The following is a 26,358-nucleotide window of genomic DNA, read 5'->3' on the forward strand; positions in this document are numbered from 1 at the left end:
TTGTCAGCAAGCATTCATAGGGATATGGAGAATCAGGTGGGAGTCGGGAGCCTGCATTTATTCCAGTTTACCTGATATAAACTCAGCATATTAAAAAGCTGAAGCAGACTACAAAAGCCTTTTATAAGCATATGCAGTAAGTTTAATGATTTAGGAGTTCTATAAAAATTGTAAGTGTGCTCTGATCTTCAAAAAAAGGTTGCCAAAGAAAATAAAACAGGACAGAAACTTATGCACACTTCCTCAAGCTCCATATTGCTGAACTAATGAATCTGTTATCAAAGACTCCCTCTGACTGGTCTTTCGAGGAATGTAGGAAATCCAGCTCAGACCACTGAACTTCCATACTGTCATGCATAGAAAAAGCATCAAATGCAATGCAAAAACCTTACTCCTTAGACAGCTGCATAATTACCTGCCCATGGGATGTTTCCACCTTCCCCCCACAGTTTGACTCTGCTTGTAATCTTAGGGCTGTGGGCTAATTTGCTTCTTAATTTTGTCTATTTCCTTTAACAGAAATCGGAAGCATTAAGACCAATGCTTTGCTGTTTCAAAGTCCTCCTGAGCCATGGGTTTCTTGTTTTGTTTGCTACAGCAGGAAGTGTCAGTGGTCAAATATGTTTTTTGGGTTAGTTTAAAGTTCCCTGTCCTTCAGACTGTCCCTGACTCTCCTATTTAGAGAAGGATGAATGGAACTGCGACTGGACCAAAAAGCAACTTTCCAATTCAGATCCATGTTTGTTCTTTAGTTTGCCGGAAAATTCAATCCTGACCATTTGCAGCAAAGGACAAAAAGTTATTAGGATATTGCTCACTTTGAATCTTCTGCTTCAATATTTCTAAGATCTGTGTTGAATTTAAATTGTACCAGCTTACAATCTTAAATAAAAGGTAATTTCTAACCCAAATTTAAGTGTTTACGGTTTTCTTCTGGCATTCAGTTAACCATGAACTGTGATTGGGGCTATCTCCACATGGTTTTTAGGCTAACAGCCTACGAGTTTATGAAGTGCATCTGCCCCTAAAAGCAGAGCCCTACCTGGCTGTTTCTGTTCTTATGGGACTCAGAAATTTCTAAAAATATTATCAAATTTGAAGCTGAGCAACGAATTCTTTATGATTCGGGCTTAAATAACTTAAGAAAAAAGCAGCATGTAGGGAAATGCAGAGAGATCATGTCACTGACCATGTTTTGTTTCTTTGAAAAATCAGCCTTGAAACAGCAAAACAGTGATGCTTTAACAGATCCAATCTTTCAAGAAGTATGCTACATGAGGAAGACATGCCAAATCTCACCCTTTCCTGCAGATATTTGCAGTGTAGACCAACACATTCCCGAGAGAACGTTTTGTCACTATATGACCCAGCTATGCCTTTCCCTATAGCACCTTTCATCACTTTGTGTATCTGGAAACAGGGTGACCATTACGTGTTACGCAGTGCTTCCCATGCTAACACTTTATTTGTATTTGCCATACAAGAAGACACCTTGATCAGAACAAGTGTAATTACACCTGTGAATGCTAGCCTGTCCTTGGGATAGACTTAGGACATTGCTTTCTTCCCCCAGTCCATGGCTAGGGATAAATAAAATCCCAATGCTTAATGGTCTTCTATTCCTGAAGATGAACAGCTTCTTTTAATAAACACTTGCTCTAAACAAGTATCAGGCACATCTTTTCTTTCTTTTTCTAGAAACAATCTTGTAGTTTGTTCACAAAACTTTTTCACATGATTTTGAAAATATTTGACAAAGGCACCTGAGCCACAAATTCAGGCTCTACCACCCTATTGTAGCCCCTTCTTCATCTCGGTAAAGTACTGACAAAATTCAGCTCTCTGAGAGCTGCAAGGCATTTGGAAACCATTGGGAGAAAACGTGCCATGCAAGTGAATGTCTTCACTGCATGATGCAAATGTATGTTAAGCAATAAACCCCTTGTTCCTAAATAGGCTTGTCTTGTTTTGATATTCAAGGATATGAAAAAAGACACATACTTCTCATTTAATCTTGCCAAGATATAAACTTGTCTATTTTTGTATAGCTGTCCAATATGGACAACAAAAATAACTTTATTAAGAAAGTGGAAGAAGAGGAAAGTCTAGCTAATTTCTTGTGATGCAGAACCATGATGTCCCTGAAGCACATAATTTTTAGGCTTAAGTTCTACCTGTTGAACCCCATTTCACTGAGAAAAAAATCCTGCTCATTTCAGAAACTCAGTTTAAGATGACTGCACTGTTCTGTCAGATAATATTACTGTTCCCAAAAGTAAAATCTGAAGATTAATATACTTTGCTGAGAGTAAGCTTGATAACTATCACTGTGCTGCATATTTGCCTCTCATACCAAATGATATTTGATCATTTGAAATTATTACATAGCTTTAGCTGAAAATCTTTTGAATCAAGTGGCTATAAATCATGTGTCCCACAAGTACTGCTACTAACTAGTGAGCATTTAGACAGCATTAGCACAGGCTAATAACTCCTTTCATGGGGAAAAGAGTCAGAGAGTACCTCATGTGTGTGTAAAAGCCTCTGGGAACAACATGAAAGTTTTTAAAGCAGCAGTTAAACTTATCCCATGAAAAATAAGCCACATCAGTGCCAAAATGTCAAAATGTATTGCAATGTTTTAAACTCAAATCCACACCTTTTTTTTTTTTTTCCTCTCCCCCTAGCAGGGAATTACCTTCATCTATTCTTGAGTAATAATGTTAGAATATGAATGTTGTGTGATTACATTAATGCACATGCTAGTAGTGCCATGTACTTCATACTCCTGTCCTTGAAGTGAGCCTGTTCAGATGCTCAGAGCTGCAGCTTCAACAAAACAGAATGGAGAATTTGTGACATTATCTCCATTTTCAAGATCTGGGCAGTAGTATTTGTACTACTTCATGAAAAAATATGCAGGAAACACTATTATTATTAATACACAGCTTATTCTTTGAAAAGTTTGTATCATCCCTGCATAAAAGTGTTTATGTAACCTGTAAAACTACTGCACTAATATTTCAGAAGGACTCACAGTCGTATTTGATACCTAAAAACTATGCAAAAATGTGAAAAATAGGTTCCCAAAGATTACTCAGCACTGACATAGCACTAAAGGTGCAATGATTTCATTAGCATAGATTACTACTTCTGATTCATCTGGAAACACTTCTGCAATGGAAGACACAATTTAAAATTAATATGTATGCTTTTTGATGGGTACTTTTCAGAGGTTTAAAAAATAATAGCATACTTATGTTGCAAGTTTTAAGTGATGGCTTAAGAGACCGAACGTATCAATATATCCTTTAGGTACTGCTGCCACTGCATAGAACCAAGAGTTAATTTTTACATAATCTTGTGTCTCATGGAAACCCAGGTATTATTAAAATGCAGTATAACTAGGTTTTAGTCATCTGAAAACACCAACACCATTCATTTTGTTTGTTTATGCCTTTCAGCTGTTGTTAGATGCTGCTTTCGAGCTAGGGGAAAGATCACGTGTACGAAAAAAACTGAAGGGACGAATTATGAATTTTCATAATAAGAAGCTAAGGTAGAGTAAGTTAATGGTGTTGTTAGTGGAATTTTTTTTTAAACAGTATACTGTGATCTATGCCTTTCTCATAGTCCATTTTATGCTATTTCTTCAAACCCATAGCAGTCCTGGTCTTTTTGTTATTAACTGTTCAATAGTATCTTGACAGCAGAACTACATCTTCGTTCTCATTTAATAACTATTTATCATTCTGTATCTGCCCATTTTCAAGAAGGAATAAAGTTAAGTGTTCCAGAAATTGGAAAAAATTGAAACTTGACCTTTATTAAGTGGGTTAATTGTCACAGTCTCAGCATGTATTAAATTAATGACCAAAAAGTGGAACTTCAGAGTTTCAAAAGACGAGGTTAATGTCCAAAAAAGTCTAAACTCTGACCTTCTTGACATATGCCAAAAGAAACAGCTACCCTAATAAATTACTACCTGTGAGCAATTATAATAAACCATTCCTAGCATCCAACCACTTGAATTAATTGCTGCAAGGCAGTGGGGCTTTCTCACAGATATTCAAGTTAATCTAAAAGTTCCCTTGCAGTTCATAGGCAATGGTTTGTGCATGCCGCTTCAGTATTGAGATTCACTTTTAATACTTCATACCTTTGCACCACAAATCTGTATACAACTCCACTCATTAGCACTGAATTTAGGAGCCTTGGCTGAGTTACTAACAGCACAGAAAGTGGTGAACCAGCATGGAATAAAGCAAAGGGAATTTGTCTTAACCCATAGCATAAAGCAATGGCTGAATGCAAGGCATCTACACAGTTCCCAAATTTCAGCCTTACAGAGGTGAAACAGACAACTGCTGTAAATATCACAACAATCTGCGGAATAATTAAATCAAACAGCATTCACAACTAGAAAAAAAGAAAAAAAATACTCTGTTTGCACAGAACCAAGTCAGCAGCATAGCTTCCATGCCACTGTGTCAAACATTGATGAATTGACCGGGAGGACAGCAAGTATTTCTCCTCTGGATAGCCATGAGAGGAATGGGCAGGTGGCCCCAGCCAGGTGCAAAGCAAGAGGTTACCTGGCTGGTAACATCCCTCAGTGACACAAGGCACCACACTGGAATTAAGCTACTGTTGGACTTGCTATGCAGAGGAAGAACAGCAGGATGCAACAGGGAAATTTGGGGTTTGCCCCTGTTGATTCTATCTGGAGGACAAATGACGTGTGCCCAGAGCTGTCCAGTTGACCCAGTTTTCAAGAACAAGATATACATTTAATATTAAATAAAATCCTAGAGTGTTTAAGTTCAATTATCTAATTATGCTGATATCTGAATCTGTGTATAAGTGATGGTGATTCAGTTGGAAAATCAACATTCCTCACTCACGCAAGATTTTATTCCCTATCCTCATGCAGATTTTAAGCACCTTTCTGAAGAAGCAAAGCCAAGTCCCAAAGGGCTACTGATCTGTTTCACTCCAGTTCATGTTAAGCTGCTCCGAGGCACAAGTTGCAGTGGTCAGCATTACATATTTTGCCACATCTGAACTGGATTTAATTGTAAAATTATTTAGTTTCTCTGAATTGGGAAGTTAAGAAAATAGTATATATATAGTATATATACATATATATATATATATAGTATGTATATATCTTTGAACAATATGTCAGAATGGAAATAAAAGGAGTTCAGAGCACAGTCAACAGAAGGAATCACCAGGCAGATGGAACACTCAGGTTCAAAAGCCTCTTCTGTGCTTGGTCAACTTTACATCACATAGTACTACACACAAAAATATTGTTTGGACAAGGGTTTTCAAGTCTGGACACATTATTCTTCAGACCGAGTGCCCTGAATACAACCCTACCTTCTCTTTTCATATCATACTTTGTGGCTTTGTCCAGTCCTTCCATGCTGGGTTGATAGAGCCTTTCCTTACCCCTCAGAGATGAGTTCCCCCACAACAGCAGAGAAAGAAGATGCAGATCTACAGCGCCTCTGAGCCAGACTTCCCTCAGATTGTCCCTAGCACTGACAGCAAGGCAAGCAGCCACTTCCAGCTGTACCTCACTGCCAGTTTTACACATAACAGTTTGTGATTCATATATTTTCACCTGTTCCAATTGTGAAATATATGGCTTGCTTAAAGATCTGCAGTAATTACACTACTACTTGGATATACTCTTTTCTTGAACACTCACTGAAATAATTTCTGAAGGACTTATTCTTTATCAGAGCAACCCCTGCCTCTGAAGGAAACTTTACTAGTGTTCAGGTGGTCCAGCTTTTATTTTCCACTCAGGAACAACTCATTCTTTCCACACCCCCCCACCCCTTGCCCCTCGTCTAGCCTAACCTTTCATGGTGAAAAATGGCACCAAATCTACTTGTTAAGGCTTCCTAGTTTGAGAGGCAATGGTAGAGTTCAAATGCCTTCTGGTTTCCAACCATTCCAGTACCAACTCTGCAATGGGACTAGGCAATGAAAACACTGTGGGCTAACTTGAAATTATTTAATTGTTAAGTAAAGTTTGATGTCAGGGTACATTGAAAATAAGGATAATTATTAATGACTAAAGACTGTACAAGGCAAAAAAAAAAAATCACAATTTGTTAGAAGTAAATGAGTACCCTATCCCTCCTGATGCATGACACTACAAAAAAGCAGCTAACTCAAGCATATTTCAAAGCCTGTTACTGCTAATCCAGGAATATAAGTACTAGTACATCCCATACTCCTTTTTGGTAGCAAAAGGAGAAAAAAAAATAAAATTAAAAAAACCAAAAAAACCACCAAAAAAACAACCCAAGGGTGTTTTGATTTTTGTTTGCAACCACAGGACAAGCACTTCAGCATATGGCAATTTTTTTTTTCACTAAACAAATTATTATAGTTTTCATTTGTTTTACTAAAGGTCAATTTCATGTCATTTACACTAATTCTAGAGCAGTCATTCATTCAGTTTTGAAATAATGCCAAACACACCAGTGACTCCAAGAAGACAAAATACCCAAAAGAATCCTAGACCATTTGTAGCTTTTTATTTTAAAGATGGATTGAGATTTATTTAACTGAAAAATCCTCCACATGGTTTCCAAACTTGTGGCATTTGTTAGGAAATAGATGCAGAAACCGAGAAATGGTAAGGAAGCTCTTCTAACCATGAGTCACCAATTTACGTGCTGTACTTTGCAGTGCACTCAAAGAAGGAAGTATGTTATAAACTATTAAATATAGATGGTAATTATGTGAGAATCATGTGGTCATATCTGACTTGAATATGGATCAGTGTAAAATTTTCTGGAGAAAAAGGAATGAGTGCTGCTTCATCAGATAAATTTGGCTGATTTTCTGCACAGTCCTGTTTGGTACGGAGTACAAGAAATATCAAGGACTGACTGCCAGTCCATAAAATCAGAAAAGAACAGTGGATTTTAGGAGCATCTTTATTGTGTCAGACTGAAAAACATCAAATTACGATTCATAATTACTTAACATGCCTTTCTATAAAGTAAGGGTGGTAGAAGTGGCAGCAGCAAATATTAAATACAGATTCTAAACATCTGAAGTAAATAAGATTTTGTGCAACCTAAGTATTCCAGTGTACCTTTGAAACATGAAAGTTTCATGACTCCATGATCAGCATTCCCCTCTAAAGGCAAATTAGCCTCAAGAATGCAGCTTCTTTGGGCGACATAGATTTTCTACATGAGCTGCCCTTTAATTATGTCCAAAGGAAGGAATACTAATTTTAGCTGAGATGCTAAAAGAACTTATTTCAGCCAAGATCCTATACCATCATACCTCCTCAGCCATAAGGATCTCAGCTCTTGTGTAGTCATGACACCACTTAAACTAAGGCCAAGTTTATACACTTAACAAGCATTTTTTTCAGAGTAGAGGTTATTGTTCAATTTTGTATGTTTGACTGTACCAACAGGGCTATGTGGACATCATCCTGCACTATAGAGCCAAAGTTACAGGTTGCCAGGGAAACAATTCATCACTAGGTAGGTTCACGAAAAATTCAAAGGGGCTTTTTTCCCCCCCTTTTGTTTTTGGAGAACAGTCCGAGAAATCCAAGAGATGTCTTTCTTACAGGAATACATCAGATAGCTAGCTAAACAGAAGCAAGATTTGGCATTTAGCCTGGGATTAGTGTGAACAGCCTCTTAACCAAACATTACGAAGAAAGTTAACTTTAAAATGCTTTGAAAGGTCTGTTTTCATGACAGATGGTAATAAGGGCTCATCAGTGCCAATTTTTTTTTTGTTTGTTTCCACCTCAGTTTTCAAAAGCTTAAGTTTTAGGTTAGTTCTTCTGAACAACCATTACGTGCATGGATGAAAAATGCAAATTATAAAAGGAGATTACTCACTCTTTTTATTGTGTGCAAGGTATTTTTCTAAGGAACACTAACATATGAAGAGTAAAAATTTGATGGTGTGCTAAACAGACCACTTTCCCTTTCTATTGTTTGTTTTTTTTTTTTGCCAGCTATTTCTCCTTTAATCTTTACCCGTACACCTGGACAGTTATTCCTCTCCCCACAGACCAGAAAAGATACAGCAGTCAGCAGCAGGTGGAGGTTTTGTTTGTATAATACATTCACTAGGGAAGACTTGGTAGAACTATATTTTATTCAAGAAAACCCACACATTCTGTCCTGTGGTGACCACAGACTTCGCTAAACCATAGGTATCAGCAAATACTGGAACAAAATACAGTGTATCAGATTGAATCAAAGTATTTAAATTCTGAATTACAGTTATAATTTCCAGGGAAGTTGAATTTCAGAATTGCATGATAGTATCTAGTACAACGTTATGCAATTTAAGTGGCAGAAACAGAAATGGAATATTGGTCCTAATAAAAATAAAATGTAATGAGATCTGTATGACATTTAAACTGTCAAGACAACAATTCATAACATTCTACCAAAGGCAGGATATAGTTACAAAAATACTGGTCCAGCATTTTGTTAGTGGTGAAGCAATATCCAAGGTGCAATGGCAACGTGCCATTCTTAGTGAAATATTTTTAAAAAAACTATTTTCTATTTTCCCCGCACAGATACTAGCTGAACACCAAAACTGCTATGACAACCTGAAAGTCTCTACTTACTGTGTGTATTGCACCAGAGATTTAAGCAAAAACACATCTTCCAGATTGCAGTATAAAAGAAGCAAAATCTAATAAAACTATGAATATGCCAAAAGACATTTTACTGCAGCTGATCTTGGATGAGAAGGTTGCAACATCTATTGCGCTTTAAACAATTGTCCAAGCTTGCCCATTCTATTCATTACCTTAAACTTAAGGACAGAAAGGTAAAAGATAAGGTCCTGAATATTGAGAACAGAAGTAAATCACGTTATACTCCTCTCCATTCACCCACAAAATAAAAATATTCCTCCTCTCTTCCAGGACCCAGGTAATTTCGAAGTCAAGCCTTGAAATTACCTTTGCTCTGATATTGCACTGTACTAGGATTTTTTCCACCTAGAAGTTCAAACACAGAGTATGAGGGCGACCAAAACTGCTGGACACTTTAGACCTGCTTAATTTGTGGAGGTATCCCAAGAAATGTGCATCAGAAAAAGACACAATTTAAATGGCAAAGTGTACTGCAGACTTAGTTATGGCCTGGGCTGGGGCCAAAATTACATTAGCCTGCCTGCCATTTCCTTTAGGAAAACAGCATTAATTAACACCTTAACCAAAAGGTGAAGCTGAGAAAGATCAGGTAAGCATGTCACATTCAATGTTATATCCAGCAACACAGAAATGAAGGAGTAGCAGACAGGAATATGAATGATATTATCCTTTTAATAATTGTTTAGTCAGAAGTGGAGCTTTGAAAATCTCTAGCTAGTTGTGAAAATCTGAAGAAGCTGGGAGACAACCTCACTTTGAACAGTACAGTTTAAAGCTGTGATTTGGCCTATCTGCTTTCAAAGTAGCACTGTCAACCTTGAAACTAAAAGGTACTGCCTGGAAATAAAAAGAAGTCAGCCTTTAAAAGTTGGTGAATGTTGTATTGTAGCAGCCTAAGTGACTAAAGAAGAAAGATGAGATACTTTTATACAGTAAACAGAAGACAAAGTAAACTGAAATCTTCAGAGATCACTTAAAGTGTAGACAATTTGGATTCTCACCAACATTTAAAACTACCAAACATAAGGTTGCCACCTTACCTTTTTCTGGACTGGTATACCTGATTTTAAACAGGTTTTCCTCCAGTCTCCCAAGTTTCTGATCCTCTTATCCAGTTTTCTGCTGTACTGCTCTCCCACCTTCATGCTGAATACCGAGTCAGTCCTGCCTTCTGCTTTTCTTGGCAGGAGGCAGAGCAAGCTTTTAATTTCGGTAGTCAGAGTGACAGAACAACAAAAGCACAGCAGATAGAAGAGCTTAATTCTTCCCCAGGAAGAAAATACATTTGGTTCAACAAAGGGCTGCAAAATCTTCCAAAGGCACCTCTTTCCCCAGTTTTTGCCTGAAAGCAAGATGGCAATCTTAATTGAAAAGGGATGCTAAATCTTTTAAATAACTTAAAAATTCATTTTTATATAAAGCAGCAAAAACATTTTTCTCTGCAGGAAGAGAAATGTTAACAAAGAAACACACTGACATATATGCACTGTTCATAAACTTCAGCTAATTTCACAAGAAAGAAATTTTTTGGGACTATTCTTTAACCTCATCAGTACTTTCTGAAGAAGATTCTTTGGTATCTTCAGTCTCTCTGTTGCTTTTCTCTTTATTTAGATTTTCACTTTCTGACTTGATCCCATTAAATAGAGAGTTTTCACTGTTTACAAACCCATTCTCTGTGACTTCAGCATCAATAGCTTCATCAATCTTTAAGTTCCCCTGCTCTTCCACATCTTCTAGGTTTCTCAAGACAATAGGGAGTCTAGAGTCTGTCACAGTGTTCTCCAACAAGGCAATATTGCTCTCTTCATACTTAGGAAGCGGAGCTCCATCTGCCATTTGTTTGGTATAATACTCTCGGCTAGCAGCTGCACTCTTTACTGCTTTCTCCAGGATTTCTTTTTCACCTAAGCGCAATTTGATGGCCATTATCGCATGTGAAGTAAGGTCATGGGTCTCCAAGAAGGACTTATCATCCTGTTAGAAAAGAAAGAGCAAGTTTGTTAGTAATGACCAACACAGTAACAAAAAAGAAATCCCTCAACTTTAAGAGCAAGTGAGGCTAGGTTCTTCAGGCTGTGCCGAATGGACATACATAAATAAGAGAGACTGCGTGGAGTTCCAGTGAAATTTGTCAAGAATTCATAAAGAGGCCAAAAATTCTCCACTTAGATCAGCCTGCATAACAAGCAAAGTCAGGACACTTCACAAATATATGAAACATGCAGGTTCATTTATACCCTCGCTACTGCAGCACATTTCTTTTCAGTCTGGGGAATGCAACTAATGGACAACTAGTTGAAACTCATTTTACTTGCAGAGAAAAAGCAGGTAGTCTCTATTTGGAGAATGAAACAAAAAACCACATTAACAAAATTACATTAACAAAATTTTCTTTTTGCAATCTGATTTGATTTTCCTTAGATAATACAAATCCTTTTCTACACTTTAAAATGTACAGAATGAATTATATACTAACATTCAGACCGAAGTTTGTAAAGACAAGATGGGGGACAAAATATTTTTGTACAATCATAACGCAAAATATTTTAGACATTTACATTAGATGCAAGGATAATTTTACCTCCACAGTTGTTTTATAGGTTTTTAAAAGAAGGGATGCTCTGGCTTCTAGGAATGTCCAAAGTTTAACTTCATTGTCCCAGCTAATGGGAAACTCAGAGTTCCCCAAAGTGAAGATTTTGTCAATGGCATGCTCCCCTATCAAGTGTTCCTTTAGCTCTTCTGCAATAAGTATAAAAACAATCTGTTAAAAACAATCTCATAATTTATTTTGTCAGTTAACTGCTGAAAGATTTATAGCTTTGAGCAGCTAACAAAAAAACCCCAACTCTCCTCAAATAAGAATTATCAGATATGCTGGTTATTTCTAGGATTCTCCTCAAAGAGGCAACTGGAAATCTTTAGATTAGCAGAAAGTGGACCTTCTGCTTCACTCTGAAATAAAAATAATTTATATATCATAGCCTGCCATACACAGAATAGCTCTGTGACAGTGAGATGGAATGTTTTGCATATACTTGAAATATAATACTTGAAAAACAAAAGGCAGTAAATCTTTAAAGTATTCAGTGGAATTTTTTTATAATAAAAGGAACAAGGCAGAGAATGTGCCCACAGAGTAGAAAATGTTTAATTAGCTCCTTAGCATCACATAAATTTCATTCATCTCTTATTTAAGAAATTTCACTCCTGGAAAGCAGCTAGTACAATCTTTACAAAGCACTTGCATGTAGTTTCTCAATAAACAGCTTTCTTATACAGTATTTAAGAGATATGAATAATGTGAGCACAATCATATATCAGAACAGTGCCACTAAAATGTTTACTAGGTATATTTTCTTCTCTGAGACAAAATTCATCCCCTCTCAGGCATCCTAAATTTGTCTTTACTTGAATTTGCTTTGCTCAAGTGGTCAGGCAGCTGAACTAGATGCTCACTGTAAATCTCTTCCAACTGAACTATTCTATTTCATTCTAATTTCTTAAAAGTTTTAAAAGATGAATGACAGGATGTAGTGAAGGCATGACAATTAATAAGGTAAGTTGTTTTTTATTAAAGAAATCAAATAGAGCACATGCCAAAACATAACAACTTCAGTACTCATACTGGTATTAAAATCCACATCACCCACACAGCATGCCTAACTGTTCTGTCATGAAAAACTGCCACATCTGTGACCTCAAAAATGACATCTAATCAGCAAGCAGCTATTACAAATGTTTAATCTGAAATTTCACATGCACAAATAGATGAATATTCACTAATTGTACATATACTTTCCCTGTTAAACACCCTAACATAAGAGAAACACTACAAAGACAGCTTGCAAATACGTAAATTGGTTTTAGATTACGAATTGTCAAAATATTGAAAATGATCAACTTTGAAATGTCTCTTCCATATTTCTCCTACAGTACAGGATATTCCAATTCCATACCTAAATAGAATGATTCTGGCAGTGCTGACTAATGTGAATTATTTTAAGCACGTAAGCTCCTAGGTCTCATGTGATCACGTTATGTGAACTGTTTTTCACCCTAAGAACAAAACATCAGGCTCCACAGCTCACTCATTCACAACACCTTGTGACATTAAAAAAAAAACCCCAAAAAAACCCCAACCGCATCACCTCATGCTTTAGGAGTTCCAGAAACGCCTATGTTACTGAAATTTTCTCTCAGACAATGAGGCTGAAGATTGACTTTCTCACTAGCTTAAGAGATCTCTTTTTAACCTCAACTCCTCAAATTTTCCTATCTTCTACCTTCATGTTTTACATAAATGTCTATCACATTCCTGCATTAAAAAACAAACAAACAACTCCAAAACAAACATAGATTAGGTTATCTTTATAAATTATCTTACCTTCACTCATGCAAAACACTCGAAGGAAAGCCAAAAGCTGGGCAGAGATTGGAGGCTCTGTCGAGTGCAAGGCAAAAACACTAGAACTAATAGAAGAAACAAACAGCAACAGTAAATGCAAGTTCTACTGTCATACCTTATTTGAACAAAGACCTTAAAGTATATAACAACTGCACTGTTACAATAGTAACTTTTAAAAAAATTAGGTAATACTAGTTCAAACTGAAGAAAAGCTTTCCTAACCTGTAACTGAAAAAAACCAATTACCTCTACAATTTTACACTTACAATTATTTTTATATGACTTTCATAATAAATTCATGAAAATGCAACATTTCACATCTGCTGTTCCTAACAGTACCCTCTGGACTGTAAAGTCTAAAGGAAAATGCTGTGGTTCACATTCTGAGTATTGTAGTACGTCTGCGAGGGATAAGAAAGAAAGAAAAACCACAGATTGCTTCAAATTAATCCTTGCTCTGTCTTTGTTCAAATGGTTCAAGGGCATTTTTGCTCATATATGGTCCAAATTAGGTGATAATATAGCTCAGAGAACTTCTGTAAATAGAATTACAATAATTTTAATTTGCTATACAAACAGGAGAGTCTAGAAAAACTATCACAGCACAGCTTTATATATGTTCTACTGGACACTATATACTTTGGAACCGTTTTCAAAAACCCATGGAATTGTGTTTTACTTACGTGGGGATACCAGCACGAGCTAAGACCTCTGCCTTCATAGCATACAGCCTGTCACTTTTACTCACGCCAAGCTTTATTTTCACTCTGTCATGTGAATTATTATCAAAGAAAAAACCACTGTGGATCACAAATTCAGCGTTTGACCGAGTGCCATAAAAAATGTAAATCTAGAAGGATGAAAAGAGAAGTGAAGGGACAGGAAAAAAGCTTAAGATAAGCTCACAAAACTGACATAATTTGAAAGTTATTTCCTGAAAGAGTTACTATTCTGAGTACAAGATATATTTGGTTCTATAAAGAAACATGCTTTGTTTTCTGGTATGGATTCAAATGCTGTATATACTGCAGCATTATACTCTAGAGGTAAATGTAAACATATCCATGTAACAGAGACACTAAAAGGAGAGAAGAGGTTCTTACTCTATTTTAAAGTAAAAATGCTTTTTTTTCTCACGCTGTCATAAAATATCAGTATGTGGAAATATACTTTCAAAGATCCTATGCTTTTTAAAAGCTAAACAATCTGAGACAAGGACTCATTAAAAGAAAGTGTTTCTGGGAGAATTTTGCTCCTTGTATGTTTACTCAAAAGAGTAACCCACACTGTTGATGGATCAATTTTACCTTTGTTTTAATGTTACCTGAAGGCACGGATATACCAAAGTGTACCACACAGAGAGATCTTATCTGTGTTTAGTCAATATTTATTTGTGTGATATATTCTGAAATCTTTCTCTAAAGCACTTTAATTCACATTAAAATGTGAAATCACTTTAATTCACATTAAAAAAGAAGTTCCTAAATACAACATGTAAAAAGTGTTTCATCCAGGACTAGGCTGCATGAAGTACATGGGACAAGAGGACAGAGAATCAATTGTCTTCTGCATCAAGAGGGTATATTCAGCTTTTGTTTGATAATGGAATTGTCAATCAGAAAAGAAGTTTCAACAGTTACAGAACTCACTTCTTAACCTTAGATTACAGCAAACCTCTGGATACCTGTAAGCATCCACTGCTCTCTAGCTGACAGAGAAAGGCACAGTGTTCTTTTAAAAGCTCAGCAACACTAACGATGCCATTTACTTACTTTGTTTTCAATTTTAGATTAGAACTATTTATCCTAAGCACTAAATGCCTAGGTGTTATGTTAAAGTATACTAAAAATTATATGTAACACACTTCTGCAATGAACAAAAGACCTGCCTAGGTTTGTTAAGGCAAGGGTTAGGGCAAGAGATGGTAAGCCTCAAGTTTTACAAATACTGTACTGTAACACATCTCCTAATCTACTGAAATTCACGTACCATGTGTAAATCATATAGTATGCTCTTACACTGAGACTGTTTTACAAAAAAGCCAATTACGCAGAATGAGAAAGTTGCTTTATTCAAGGCCAATGTTTGATAGATTTTGTGGAGTTCTGCTGCCTCACACATTTTAGTAGTAAAAGCAAGGATTATACAGTCTTCCTGCTTAGATGGTAAGAAATAAACTGTACAGTACGTTAAAATACTGAAGCATTATATAATTAAAGTGCTTTAATTGTGTTGATAACAGTTAAATTTTGCACAGAAATTAAAAAAAAATCTGATAAATAACATAAAGTAAAACTACTAAAATAAAACTGAAATGGAGGAAGCATCTACAACTGAAATGGAGAGAGAAGTCAGAACAGCTACATGACACAACCACTGCCAGCTGTGAAAAATTATAAATTGGATCACTTATCAAAAAACTGTAGACCATCACACTGGTACTGGAAAAAAATGGCAAATATTTGACTACCATAACAAATTCTAAGAGCAACACAAAAAATATACAATTGCTTTAAATCCCAGAATAGCAATGAGGATAAATATACCTCGGGAAAGAAGCACTTAAAAAAATTTTCAGACACATCTTTGTCTAAAAAGAAGTTAACAATACATAAGAAAAATGAATACCAAAATATTATCAAGTCTAAGACTGGCAAAATCATAGAATCACAGAATCTTTTTAGTTGGAGAAGACCTTTAAGATCATCAAGTCCAACCATCAACCTACCACTATCAAGTCCACCACTAAACCATGTCCCTAAGCACCCCATCTACATGATTTTTAAATAACTCCAGGAATAGTGACAGAACCACTTCCCTGGAAAGCCTGTTCAAGTGTCTGCCAGCCCTTTTGGTGAAGTGATTTTTCCTAATATCCAATCTAAACCCACTCTGGTGCAACTTGAGGCCATTTCCTCTCATCCTATCACTTGTTACTCAGGAGAAGAGACCAACACCCACTTCACTATAACTTCCTTTCAGGTAGTTGTAGAGAGCAAGAAGTTCTCCCTCCCATCTGCCTCCTGTTCTCCATACTGAACAATCGCTCAGATGCTCCTTGTAAGTCTTGTGCTGTAGACCCTTCAACAGCTTTATTGCTTTTCTCTGGACACACTCCAGCACCTCGAAGTCCTTGTAGTGAGAGGCCCAAAATTGAACACAGTATTCAAGATGCAGCCTCAGCAGCCTCAGCAGTGCTGAGTGCAGGGGAAAAATCACTTCCCTATTCCTTCTAGCCACACTATTTCTGATACAAGCCAGGATGCTGTTGGCCTTTTTGGCTACCTGGGCACACTGCTGGTGTGCTGTCAATCAATACACACACATCCTTTTCTTCTGTGCAGTTTTCCAGCCACTGTTCCCTAAGCCTGCAGCATTGCACGGGGTTGTTGCAATCCAGGTGCAATTGGGACCAGCACTGAGCCTTGTGGAACCTTATACAATTGGCCTCAGCCCACTGATCCATCCTTCCATGATACCCCTGCAGAGCCCTCCCACCGTCAAGCAGTATTTACCAGTGATTCAACTAGGTCTCTATAATATGAGGAATCAAAACTCTCCTAAAGGTGGGGTCTACCAAGCAATAGAAAATACTTTATTCTGAAAAAGCATGCTTATTATATTTGGCAGTATTTTCACACAAACTTAACTCCACATGATAAAATTCAAATGTAGCAGCGCTTAATCCACACCATTCTGCTACTGAAATTATGTGGGGAGTTACCAATATTCACTTGGTTCACAAGGTTTCTAATGGTCACTCTACCTGTTCTCCAGCCTTGAAATCTTGAAGTGCTACACATTCACATCGGTCATCTTCTAAGTTGTAGCCAGTTGTGATCTACCCAAGGAAAAGAATAACAAAAGCACCCTTAGTATTTTATAGCTATCTCCCCCACCACTGACAAAACACTGCCCTATTAGAAACAGACATTTAAAATGGCAATTGTATAAATTTCTTTCTCTTCACTATACAATATAGCTGGTAGCAATTCTTGAGCGATCTCTTTTAAAAAAAATCTCTTAATTAAAGAAACCAAAGAGAAGAAATAACTTACGTGAACAGAAGGCTCTGAGGGAAGTGCCCTCTACTGACCACAGACAGTTTCGTGTTAAAGCTGGCATCTTGCTACAGAGTTCTGGAGTTTTCAGTCGCTCCCAAGAGGCCCAAGGGAGCAGGGCACTGACAGCTCTATATGCCTATGCTTTATCCTTCAACTGCAAGCACATTTTTGATCTCTCAATGAAAAAGGATTAGATAACTATGGATCTTTAGGGCATATAATCTTCAGAGAATTATAACTTACTTTCAAATAATCCCTTTATCTAAAGTTAAGTAATATTCTTAAAATGCTAAAAGGATTTTTTTTACGGTAGCAGGCAATGGAAGAGGGTAAATTCTCTTAACAAACCTGTATTTCTCAAAAAAAAAAAAAAAAAAAAAATTACAAAACCGTAAAAGTGGTCGCCCTAACAAGTAAAGCTACCCTAAAAATGTAATACTCCTTTAAAGTGACAAACAGCACGTTCTTGAATACAATTTTTAGTTAAGGTCTCTCATTTGGAAGTTCATCTAAAACTAAATTGGAAGTTACAAGTGCCAGAGGATTTCCCTTTTCTGTGACAAATGTACCTTCCCAGTTCAAATACAGTCATTTTGGGGAAAAAATGCAACTTCTACTCAAAAAAGGGAACTCTTGACAGCACTTGACCTGTCCTGAAATTTTCTTAGTTTGTAAACTCAATGAAATACTTCAAAATATGAAAACTGCATTCCAGTTTCTTGAAATGGCTGTGGGGAACAGGAGGCTTTCAAGGACTGCAGAAATTTCAGTATGCTGAGAGAAAGATTCTGTCAGTTTAAGCATGAGTACTGCTTATTTTAGGAATTTTTTTCTTTTTTACTTTTATTTTAAAAAAACCCACAAAACCAAACAAAACTACAACAAAACCAGCAGCACTTCTGAAAGACTTTTCTATAAAGCATAATGGAGTGCTAGGGTCTTATTTCCTCTTTCTTTTAATAGCAGCCATGTAAGAGAATTAACAGTGTGTTTACTTCTCTTCCCACATGATAGCTGACAAATTGCATCCCTTCCGTTTTACTTCTGAAGCACTCTGATACATGAATTTCAAGTTGTCCATAAAGCATGCAATCGTCTGCTTGGTCAGTGATTAAGGGTAGACCCAGCCCAACAAGCAGAATGTAGCTTATTCAAAGCTTGAGCAAAACTGGTAATCAACCTCTGACTGTCAAAATACAATACCACTAAAGAATAACAATGAGAAATGCATGAGGACAACCATTTTGATACAGTTCTTAGAGGCAAGTTGATCTAATTAACAGTGTCAGAAGCAAGAAAAAGCTTGGTGGACCCAGCTCCAGATAAAACCCAAAGAGCATTTTATTATCCAGCTCATAGAAAGGGGCCCCATGGAATAAAGCAAAAACATGGATCTATAGCAGCTGATTGACTTCAGCACTGTGTTTGGAATAGACTAGACTGGGGCACATGCAGTTTTGTTCCTTCTGTAATGAAGAACATTTCCAATGATGTATTTTAAAGGGATGTGCTATGATTAGAGCAGAATTCACCCTCACCTAACTCTACAATGATATAAACTACAATACAGACATCTTAATTATCCGGAAGGTTTTTTTCTGTATTTCTAAAAGTAAAAGGAAATCATCACACAGCAGAAATAGGTTTAGTATTCAGTCTGTTGTCAATATTACAGCTGTCTATCCTTCTACAACCATCTAGTTTCTGTAGAAATATGAAATAAAAGAGTAGAATCTGCATACATGCATAAAATACTTATCAGCACCCTATCACTCCTCCCCCTGCCGCCACCCTTTAGGATACACTTCACCACAAAACAACGCATCTGACCCTGACACACTACTGCAATAGTGGGTTTGGCTCTAGAGGTTGGCTCCATATCAAACCCATTGTTAAAGAGCATAATAGAAATAAAAAATTACCTTATCAATTTAAATAGGAGTTTGAATCATTAAAACAACATAACTAGCTGCTCTTTTAATATATGCTACTTCTTTTTTTCCTCCTAGAACCTTAATTCTCTTCCTCTTTCTTCTAATCCCTACTTCGAAGGCATTCATTAAGAGCTGTCTAATGAATACAGACAAGTTTCTACAAAAGCATCTGAAACAGATGCCCAGCAGGAGAAGGGTACAGGAAGTACTGATACAGCTAAGACTTATGTTACAAAAATATACATTTCTGAATGTTAAGCAATTTTCTTTACACTGGAGACTCTCATACAACCCTTATTGCTAAATCAAAGTTTTGAGATTGCATAACAAATAGTGAAAAGCAAGAACATGTAATAACCTTATAAAGGGGGAAACAAGTAAATAAATAAGCCCAAACACTTGCAACTCTGTAGCTTAGCCTACCTTGGTGTATTTGGTACAGTCTCAGTAACAATAGATTAGCCAAATATCCAGTGAAAAGCAACTTGCTTTACAATTTGTTTGTCTAAACCAGGTTTTTTTATACGAACAACACTAATTCATGCTGATGTCTAACACTCAGGTCAACGTTCCCACAAAAGAAATCTACTACTTGAATACTATGGTCATATTCACTGTTTACAATAAATAATATTATCCATTGGAAACACAATTAGATGGTATGAATTTTGAGGCATAATGAGACTCGCTAAATAACAGTGATAAACCATCCTCTTACGGGTTTCCATTTCCTCACTTCAACATTAACTAGACTGCTAATAAAATCAAGACCTCATCTTCTGAACTAGTTCAAGTAAGCCAAAATGTCAGCAGGTCTGACTTTCTATATACATGTCACCCTTTAAATGTTTAATATGCCCTAAAGTAGGATTTTTGCATTTTGTTTCTTTGATGTAGTAACAGATGTACTGTTTTTGTTGAACTAGGCTTTGTTCTTGTTGTTGCTGTCTCCATAACAAGGCTCTTTGGGCATGGTTAGGACAGTAGGCAGTATTTCTTAGTTGCAAATTTCTAACCATTTTCCCTAGTGGTAGCCACAAGAGGCAACCTCCATCACTGTCTGCCTTCCTATTCTTACAACAAATCTGTCCAGTTTTGTGAATCTTTTTCAGCCTGTCAGAAACAAAACTCTGTCAGAAGAATATTCAAACTTTGCTGGAGAAAAAAGTATAATGTAACTTTTAAAAGCACATTATACGTATATGAGACATAACTGTATCTGGGTATGCAATCACCTCAATTTTTCTGTAGATGAAGAAAGTTCTCTGAAAAACTACAATAAGACATTTAAGAAACTGACATAACTTTCTTAGAGATATTAGGTTTTTAGGGTCACTTGGGAAAATACCTCTGTAAAGAAGCATAATAAAATGTGTTATTAAAATGTTTTACAGCAGCTGAAAGGCTTAATAGCTTAATACTTAAGATCTTCCAGCAACACTGAAGAAATCCTTACCAGTCCATTAGTATGATTACACATGTCCCATAAAGGTATTAGAGCCAATGTAACTCTGGAACCATCTTCTGTTGGTATCTGGTTCTGCCGTGTCATAACAGAGGAGACTGCCCATCTACAAAAATCAGAAACATCTGATGGTAAGTGTTCAAAACATCAATAAGTGATTGGTTGCAGTCCAACACGAAGCAAACATTTAGGCTGGAAGTTTCCAAACTTAGCTTTCTCAATGATCACAATGACTATAATTAATAGTAGAAGGCAACAATACTTGCAGGAGGACCAATAACTCCTACGTTTCCACAACGTGTGCATGTACCAATTCTCAAATCCAGATTGCAATCCCACCCCTCTTCTGCACTATTTGCAAAAGAACCTTCATATTTTCCTTTACCTCAACCACAACCCACTCCCGTGTCACATTCTGCTTCTCCAGCACTTCACTGCTAACATACCTCTTGCCACACATCCCAAACCTAGAGTCAGCTGATCCTGCAGACCTCAGAGCAGCTCACAGCTACTGGTTGGCAGCAGTAGCTCTCATCTATGTCCAAACTCTTGTAAGATCCAGGAGCATTTTCCCTCTATTGCTCCCTAAAAAAACTTATGTACTGCATTAACTGGAAACTTATGTCATCATCTGATATGTCCATGATATTTTGGTAAGGATCTACCTTCAGTTTGCAAACTTTTTGGCTTAGACTAGTATTGCTAAATTTTTAATGAGGAAAAAAAAGCCCCAGTAGATCAAAAAGATACCCAGGCAAAAAGAACGAAGTTTAACACAATTTACAGAATCATAGCTCAGCACGTAAGCATTTTTCAAAAACCTTCTGTCTCAGGTTAAGCAAAGGAAAAGCCAGCTGCTTATTCAAACATAAGAATTTTCAGAAAAGCTTAACATTTCAGTATTTTCTAAAATTAAGTTTCAGACAAAAATTGATATTAAATGCCAGAGGGAAAGAATAATCTTAGTTTCACTATGTTCTGGCCTTAATACATATATTTATTGTGGGGTTTTTGAGGGTGGAAAAAAAAACAACACCGGAAGAAAGTAAAAATAATTTTAACTCCCACTGACTCCACTACCAGCATATACTTAATACTTGCTTAATACTCAGTCTGTAGATTTAGACTTTCAGAAGGATTTCTTTCCAGAAGGACTACAGATTGTTTAGAAAGATACCATCAAATTGAAAACTACTTAATTTCTAAAAAGCAAGTTAAAATGGCAGACCATTCTGGTATACAAATATTTTTGAAACATAATAGCAATACATTTATTTTTAATTGTTGCACTTTATCTGCATAATTTTAGACCACTACACATGTAAGTTAGCGTGTTTCTCTGTGACCCCAGAAGTGAAGGAGGTATGCTTTGGAAATCTCACTTTCATAGACTTACCCAGCAATACAACTAGGCAAAAAAAAAAAAAAAAAAAAAAAAAAGGTCCCTATAAGACTCCATGAATGCCTTTTATTCATTCTATTTTAATCACTTAACAGAATTAAAGTTCTTATTATCTTAATTATTCTTATTTTTATCTTAATTATGTCACCCCCTATAGCACCTCCAAGTGGCACTTCTGCCACAGCTTAAGTTATCCATCCCTCCTGTTCAGCAGCCACTGCAAATATTAGTTTTTACTATTATGTGCCAGTAAAGCCTTGTATAAAACAAGAAACTTTAAAGAAGAATAAATAAAAATCTCCAATCCTCAACCCCCAAATCTCCTGGCAACATCAACTGAATTATTTTCTTAAGAAACAATGAATTACCTTTCTAATCTTGGACTATGTACGCCAGTTGGCGTACAATTAACTCATAATGACTATTACTTTGTAAGAATTAAAATCTGCATATTTATTTTACTTTCTTCTTCATTAAAGGTATTAGTATGAAATTCTACATTTAGCATTTCAGTAACAGCAGGAGTTTGCCACCAATGAAGTATTTTCAGGGTCCCACAGTTCACTATATTAAAAGGAAAAATAAAATAATAATTAAAAAAGAGGTAATTAAAAGACAGACCAACCTGTAGTCATCATAAGTGAAAGAATCCTTTAAGGGCAGTTTGCTGGCATTAGGATGGGTCTGGGAAATGCAAGTTTCAGAAAAAGGTGCAAAGAGAAAGAAAAGAGAAATCAGAAATCAGTCAGCAGAATTTCATTATTTAGCTGCCTAACAGATCCTAACAAGAGCCAAATGAAGCAGGAGGCGTCCAGCCGCGCTACAGAGGGATCATCATGCTATTATGCTCTCATACATCACTGTCAACTTAATTTGTTGTGCCCAGCAGCCGCCATAAATCTGTTTCTTCATATTTCAAGACTGGAACCCACAGATATCATACAAAAATAAAAAATTTAAGGTGGACTGAGTACCAAACCAAATCCCAGCACTTAGTGCAAGGTGGGGGGAAAAAAATCAGACAACAAACACATTACGTTTCACCAGCTTCCACATTTTTCCTTTCATCTGAGGTATCAGTAAGGTATTCCACAAATGCAAGTACAAATTATACATACAAGGCTTGTCAGTTCTTCCTCGCTTCCTGTAAAGGTTTTATTCAATACAAGATGTACTACACCTTCGAAAAAAAGGGTAAAATATTTAAAAATTTGGGGGACAAACATATATTAGATAGTACCTACATTAAACCATCTCCACATACTGCCATATCAAAGTGGAGTAATGCCATTTGAGAACACTTAGTGTAGTTGTTATCAATAAGCACAATATTCAGATTTTTTAAAAGCCTTAAGAATCTATAATACCTGTTACTTTTCTGATCAATTAAGTTACTAAAAGTTTAAAAAATACAGGTAGCTTTAAGCCCAGACCTGCACACTTTCTTTAGAACATTGTCCCAGTTCACAAACGGAAAGCCACAGTAGCATAAATGTAATCTTGAAGTTCAATTAGGTCTCAAAGACAAATGGAAGCAAATGATCAAATGGTTATTTCAGAAGATACAAATGATTTTTTTGCATAGCTCTATCTTCGCGACACTCCTAATGCATGAAGCTCCATGTAGTATGCAGTTTTTTACTCTTGATGCATTAGCATCACAAGTGCATGGTAATTTATCATTTCTCACTGTAATGTACTTGCTGGCACTGTGTGCAGGACAGTAGGGGATGAGGTAAAAGTGGCTCAAACCGTAAATCAATTACAAAACAAAAGCTTGTGCTCAGTGTGCAATTTTAGGCAAATTATATATTACAAAAGACTGCCAATTGGGTGTTAGGTCCCAGGTGTCCGTTCTCACTCAGCCCCTCTAGTTAACCCTTTGGACGGACTTACTCTGAAACAGGACAGAAGTGAACCATTCCCGTGACTGCTAATCCTTCTCTCACTTTGTTGTTGTTGCTGTTTTTGAAGTGCTCTACATTTCTGCATAATTTTCAGTCATGTGGATGATATGGTCATTGCAGAACAAATTTCCTCGAGTTTAATTATAAAAACACATTTCACAGAGCTTTTTCTTCTCATAAACATTTGGTACTAAACCAAAACCAATAAATCTTTACTACTGAGTAGAGCAGTCCAGACTCAACTCCAGAAATGCATTGGGAGCTTCAAGTGGAAACAATAATTCCTAAAAAGCACCACCCTACAGTATGCCACCACGGCAATTCAATTTCGACTTTTTATTGCTAGCACTATTAATCTGTTTCACAGTAGCCTGATAAAACGAAACAGGGGAAGTCAGCAGGGAGAGCGGGACCCATAATCCTATCGGTTTCACGCTAACGATATTTCCGCATTAAAACTGTTACCCCATGCGCACCCGTTCCCTTACGAGTGGTTGCGCAGGGCCGACATTTCGCTGCGCAGCTCTGGTCTGGGAGCAGCCGCTACCGCACCCCGCAGCCTCCCCCGGGGACCCCCGCACCCCCCCGCCGCGCACTGCCCGCACGGTCCGGCACTGCCCCCTGCCGGTGCCGCCGCGCGATGCTGCCTGCCCCCATCCCGGCTCCGGCCCGGCAGTCGCGGAAGGCAAAACCGAAAGGCGGCTCCCGGTACTGGGCATGATCCCTACACAGCAGGAACGTCCGGCGCTGGTGAAGGCACCTGAGGGTGCGCGAATGAGCTGCTCTGCCTCGACTGTAATTTGATGGCAGGGGAAAGACCCGGGGTCTTTCTTCCTTTATGCCCTCCTCCCTCTTCCTAAGCAAGAAGTTTCAACGGAATAAATAATTTTGCAATCAAGGCACTGGCAGTACAAAAACATTACAGAGGCTGCAAAGGTCTTAACACCTTGCAAGTGGTTTTTACAGAGTAATCGCAACACATCCTACTCGCACTTTACACAGGGAGTGCCAACTAATACAGTCAGCCCCAGCTTGGAGCAAATACCTATAAGGAAGCAAGATTTATGGTGCCGTTGTCCTCTCTGATAAAAATCTGTATTAGATTGGCTGATTGCCGTGAGGTTAACAGTTCACCTGACACAAGCAGTCCGCCTGTTATGAGGCAGCTTGAACACAACACACGGAGCAAAGGATCCTGGAGGCCACCAAGCACTTGGTCACCCTCCCCATTCATAAACCTGTGAAACTTGGGGACTGCCCTTACATTGATACCATCCAGACATAGTTCACAAAAAAACAACAGTAAATTGCAATAAAGCACAAAAATATATGGTCCTAAAAGGCAGAAGGCAGAATAAAATCCCAGGGTTCATAACCTCCCTATTTGTAAGATTCTGTGGTCCAATATTCCAGTAGCTTTCTAAATGTTCAGTTACATCAGCATGTTGGATCGTTAGATTTCTGACTTTGGATTATTTTACTATGTAACTTAAAAACCCTATAGATTACAAGAATCTGAAGACACACAAAAGAACACTATTCTGATTAAAAAATTGATTTAGTATGCAGCTTCTCTTTATAGTCCCTTGGTAAAATGAAATCTCCCTAACAAACACTTAATAAAACCTGTCAATATATCTAGAAAGAAAAATGACACAAATGCATTAAGTATTAAATACCCTTGAAAAAAGTCACATATTCCATGAATTTTTGATGTACTATCTTGACATTAATGTAAAACCTTGATATTTATAATTGACAGATATTTAATAAAGTATAGAAGATGACTGCTACATAGCATGCAAAGTGCTCAGGCTGATCAGAAAAGATACAGATATATTTAAACTAAACAAACACTTAATACGTAAAAATTTTAAAAATCAGATCTAACTTCTATAGGTTCAAACAGCTAGGTCTCTACATATTAGCTTTGAACTGTGACAATATCCACTACAGAAACCCTGCTTTTAACTTACCAAGTCCGTATGAAGCAGTTTCAGAAACTTAGGAAGGGAAGCTTTAAATAAAAAATGGGAACATGAAAATGTGAATATATCAGTTTGGATGCAGGTCCTGACATTATAACAAAGAGTTATTATAAAGAACAAATATCATCTATTTAGTTACCCTTTCTGTGAAAATATTGTCAGAGCTGGCAATCAGGGTGATGACCACTGCAAAAACAAATAGTAGCATGCTGAATTTCATTTCATTTTCTCCTGGTGCTGCTGCTATTCCTAAAAAAAAAAAAAAAAAAAAAAAAAAGCTTCTTCCCCTTCAGCGTTCCAAACCTTCTTTGAGACATTTGGAGAATATCTCAAAATAACCAGAAATATTAAAAAGTAACAGTGACTGCTGCCAGATTGTCTGCAGCCACTGTGGAAAGAGACAGACTGTTATTCTAGTCACCTAAAACACTATCAGACTAGAAGCCAGTTATTCAGTATGGCAATGAAAAAAGAGGGTGGGGGGGAAAAGGGAAAAAACACTTTCAGACA

General features: G+C 36.9%; 1 protein-coding gene across 2 annotated transcripts in view; it reads right to left on the reverse strand.

Moving 5' to 3' along the window:
• Positions 1-7,887: 7,887 nt before the first annotated feature.
• SETD3 (SET domain containing 3, actin histidine methyltransferase) overlaps positions 7,888-26,358 on the reverse strand; it is a 55,877-nt gene continuing 37,406 nt past the window's right edge. For both annotated transcript variants that reach the window (XM_030452149.1, XM_030452150.1), the window contains exons 7-13: positions 22,579-22,637; positions 20,543-20,657; positions 16,855-16,929; positions 13,772-13,938; positions 13,068-13,153; positions 11,262-11,422; positions 7,888-10,654 (exon numbers count right to left, since the gene is read on the reverse strand). In XM_030452149.1, the coding sequence (XP_030308009.1) occupies positions 10,211-10,654; positions 11,262-11,422; positions 13,068-13,153; positions 13,772-13,938; positions 16,855-16,929; positions 20,543-20,657; positions 22,579-22,637 (1,107 nt within the window). In that variant the 3' untranslated portion in view covers positions 7,888-10,210. The remainder of the gene's footprint in view (positions 10,655-11,261; positions 11,423-13,067; positions 13,154-13,771; positions 13,939-16,854; positions 16,930-20,542; positions 20,658-22,578; positions 22,638-26,358) is intronic.

Source organism: Calypte anna, chromosome 5A (assembly GCF_003957555.1).
Source record: "Calypte anna isolate BGI_N300 chromosome 5A, bCalAnn1_v1.p, whole genome shotgun sequence".
NCBI classification, from domain to species: Eukaryota; Metazoa; Chordata; class Aves; order Apodiformes; family Trochilidae; genus Calypte; species Calypte anna.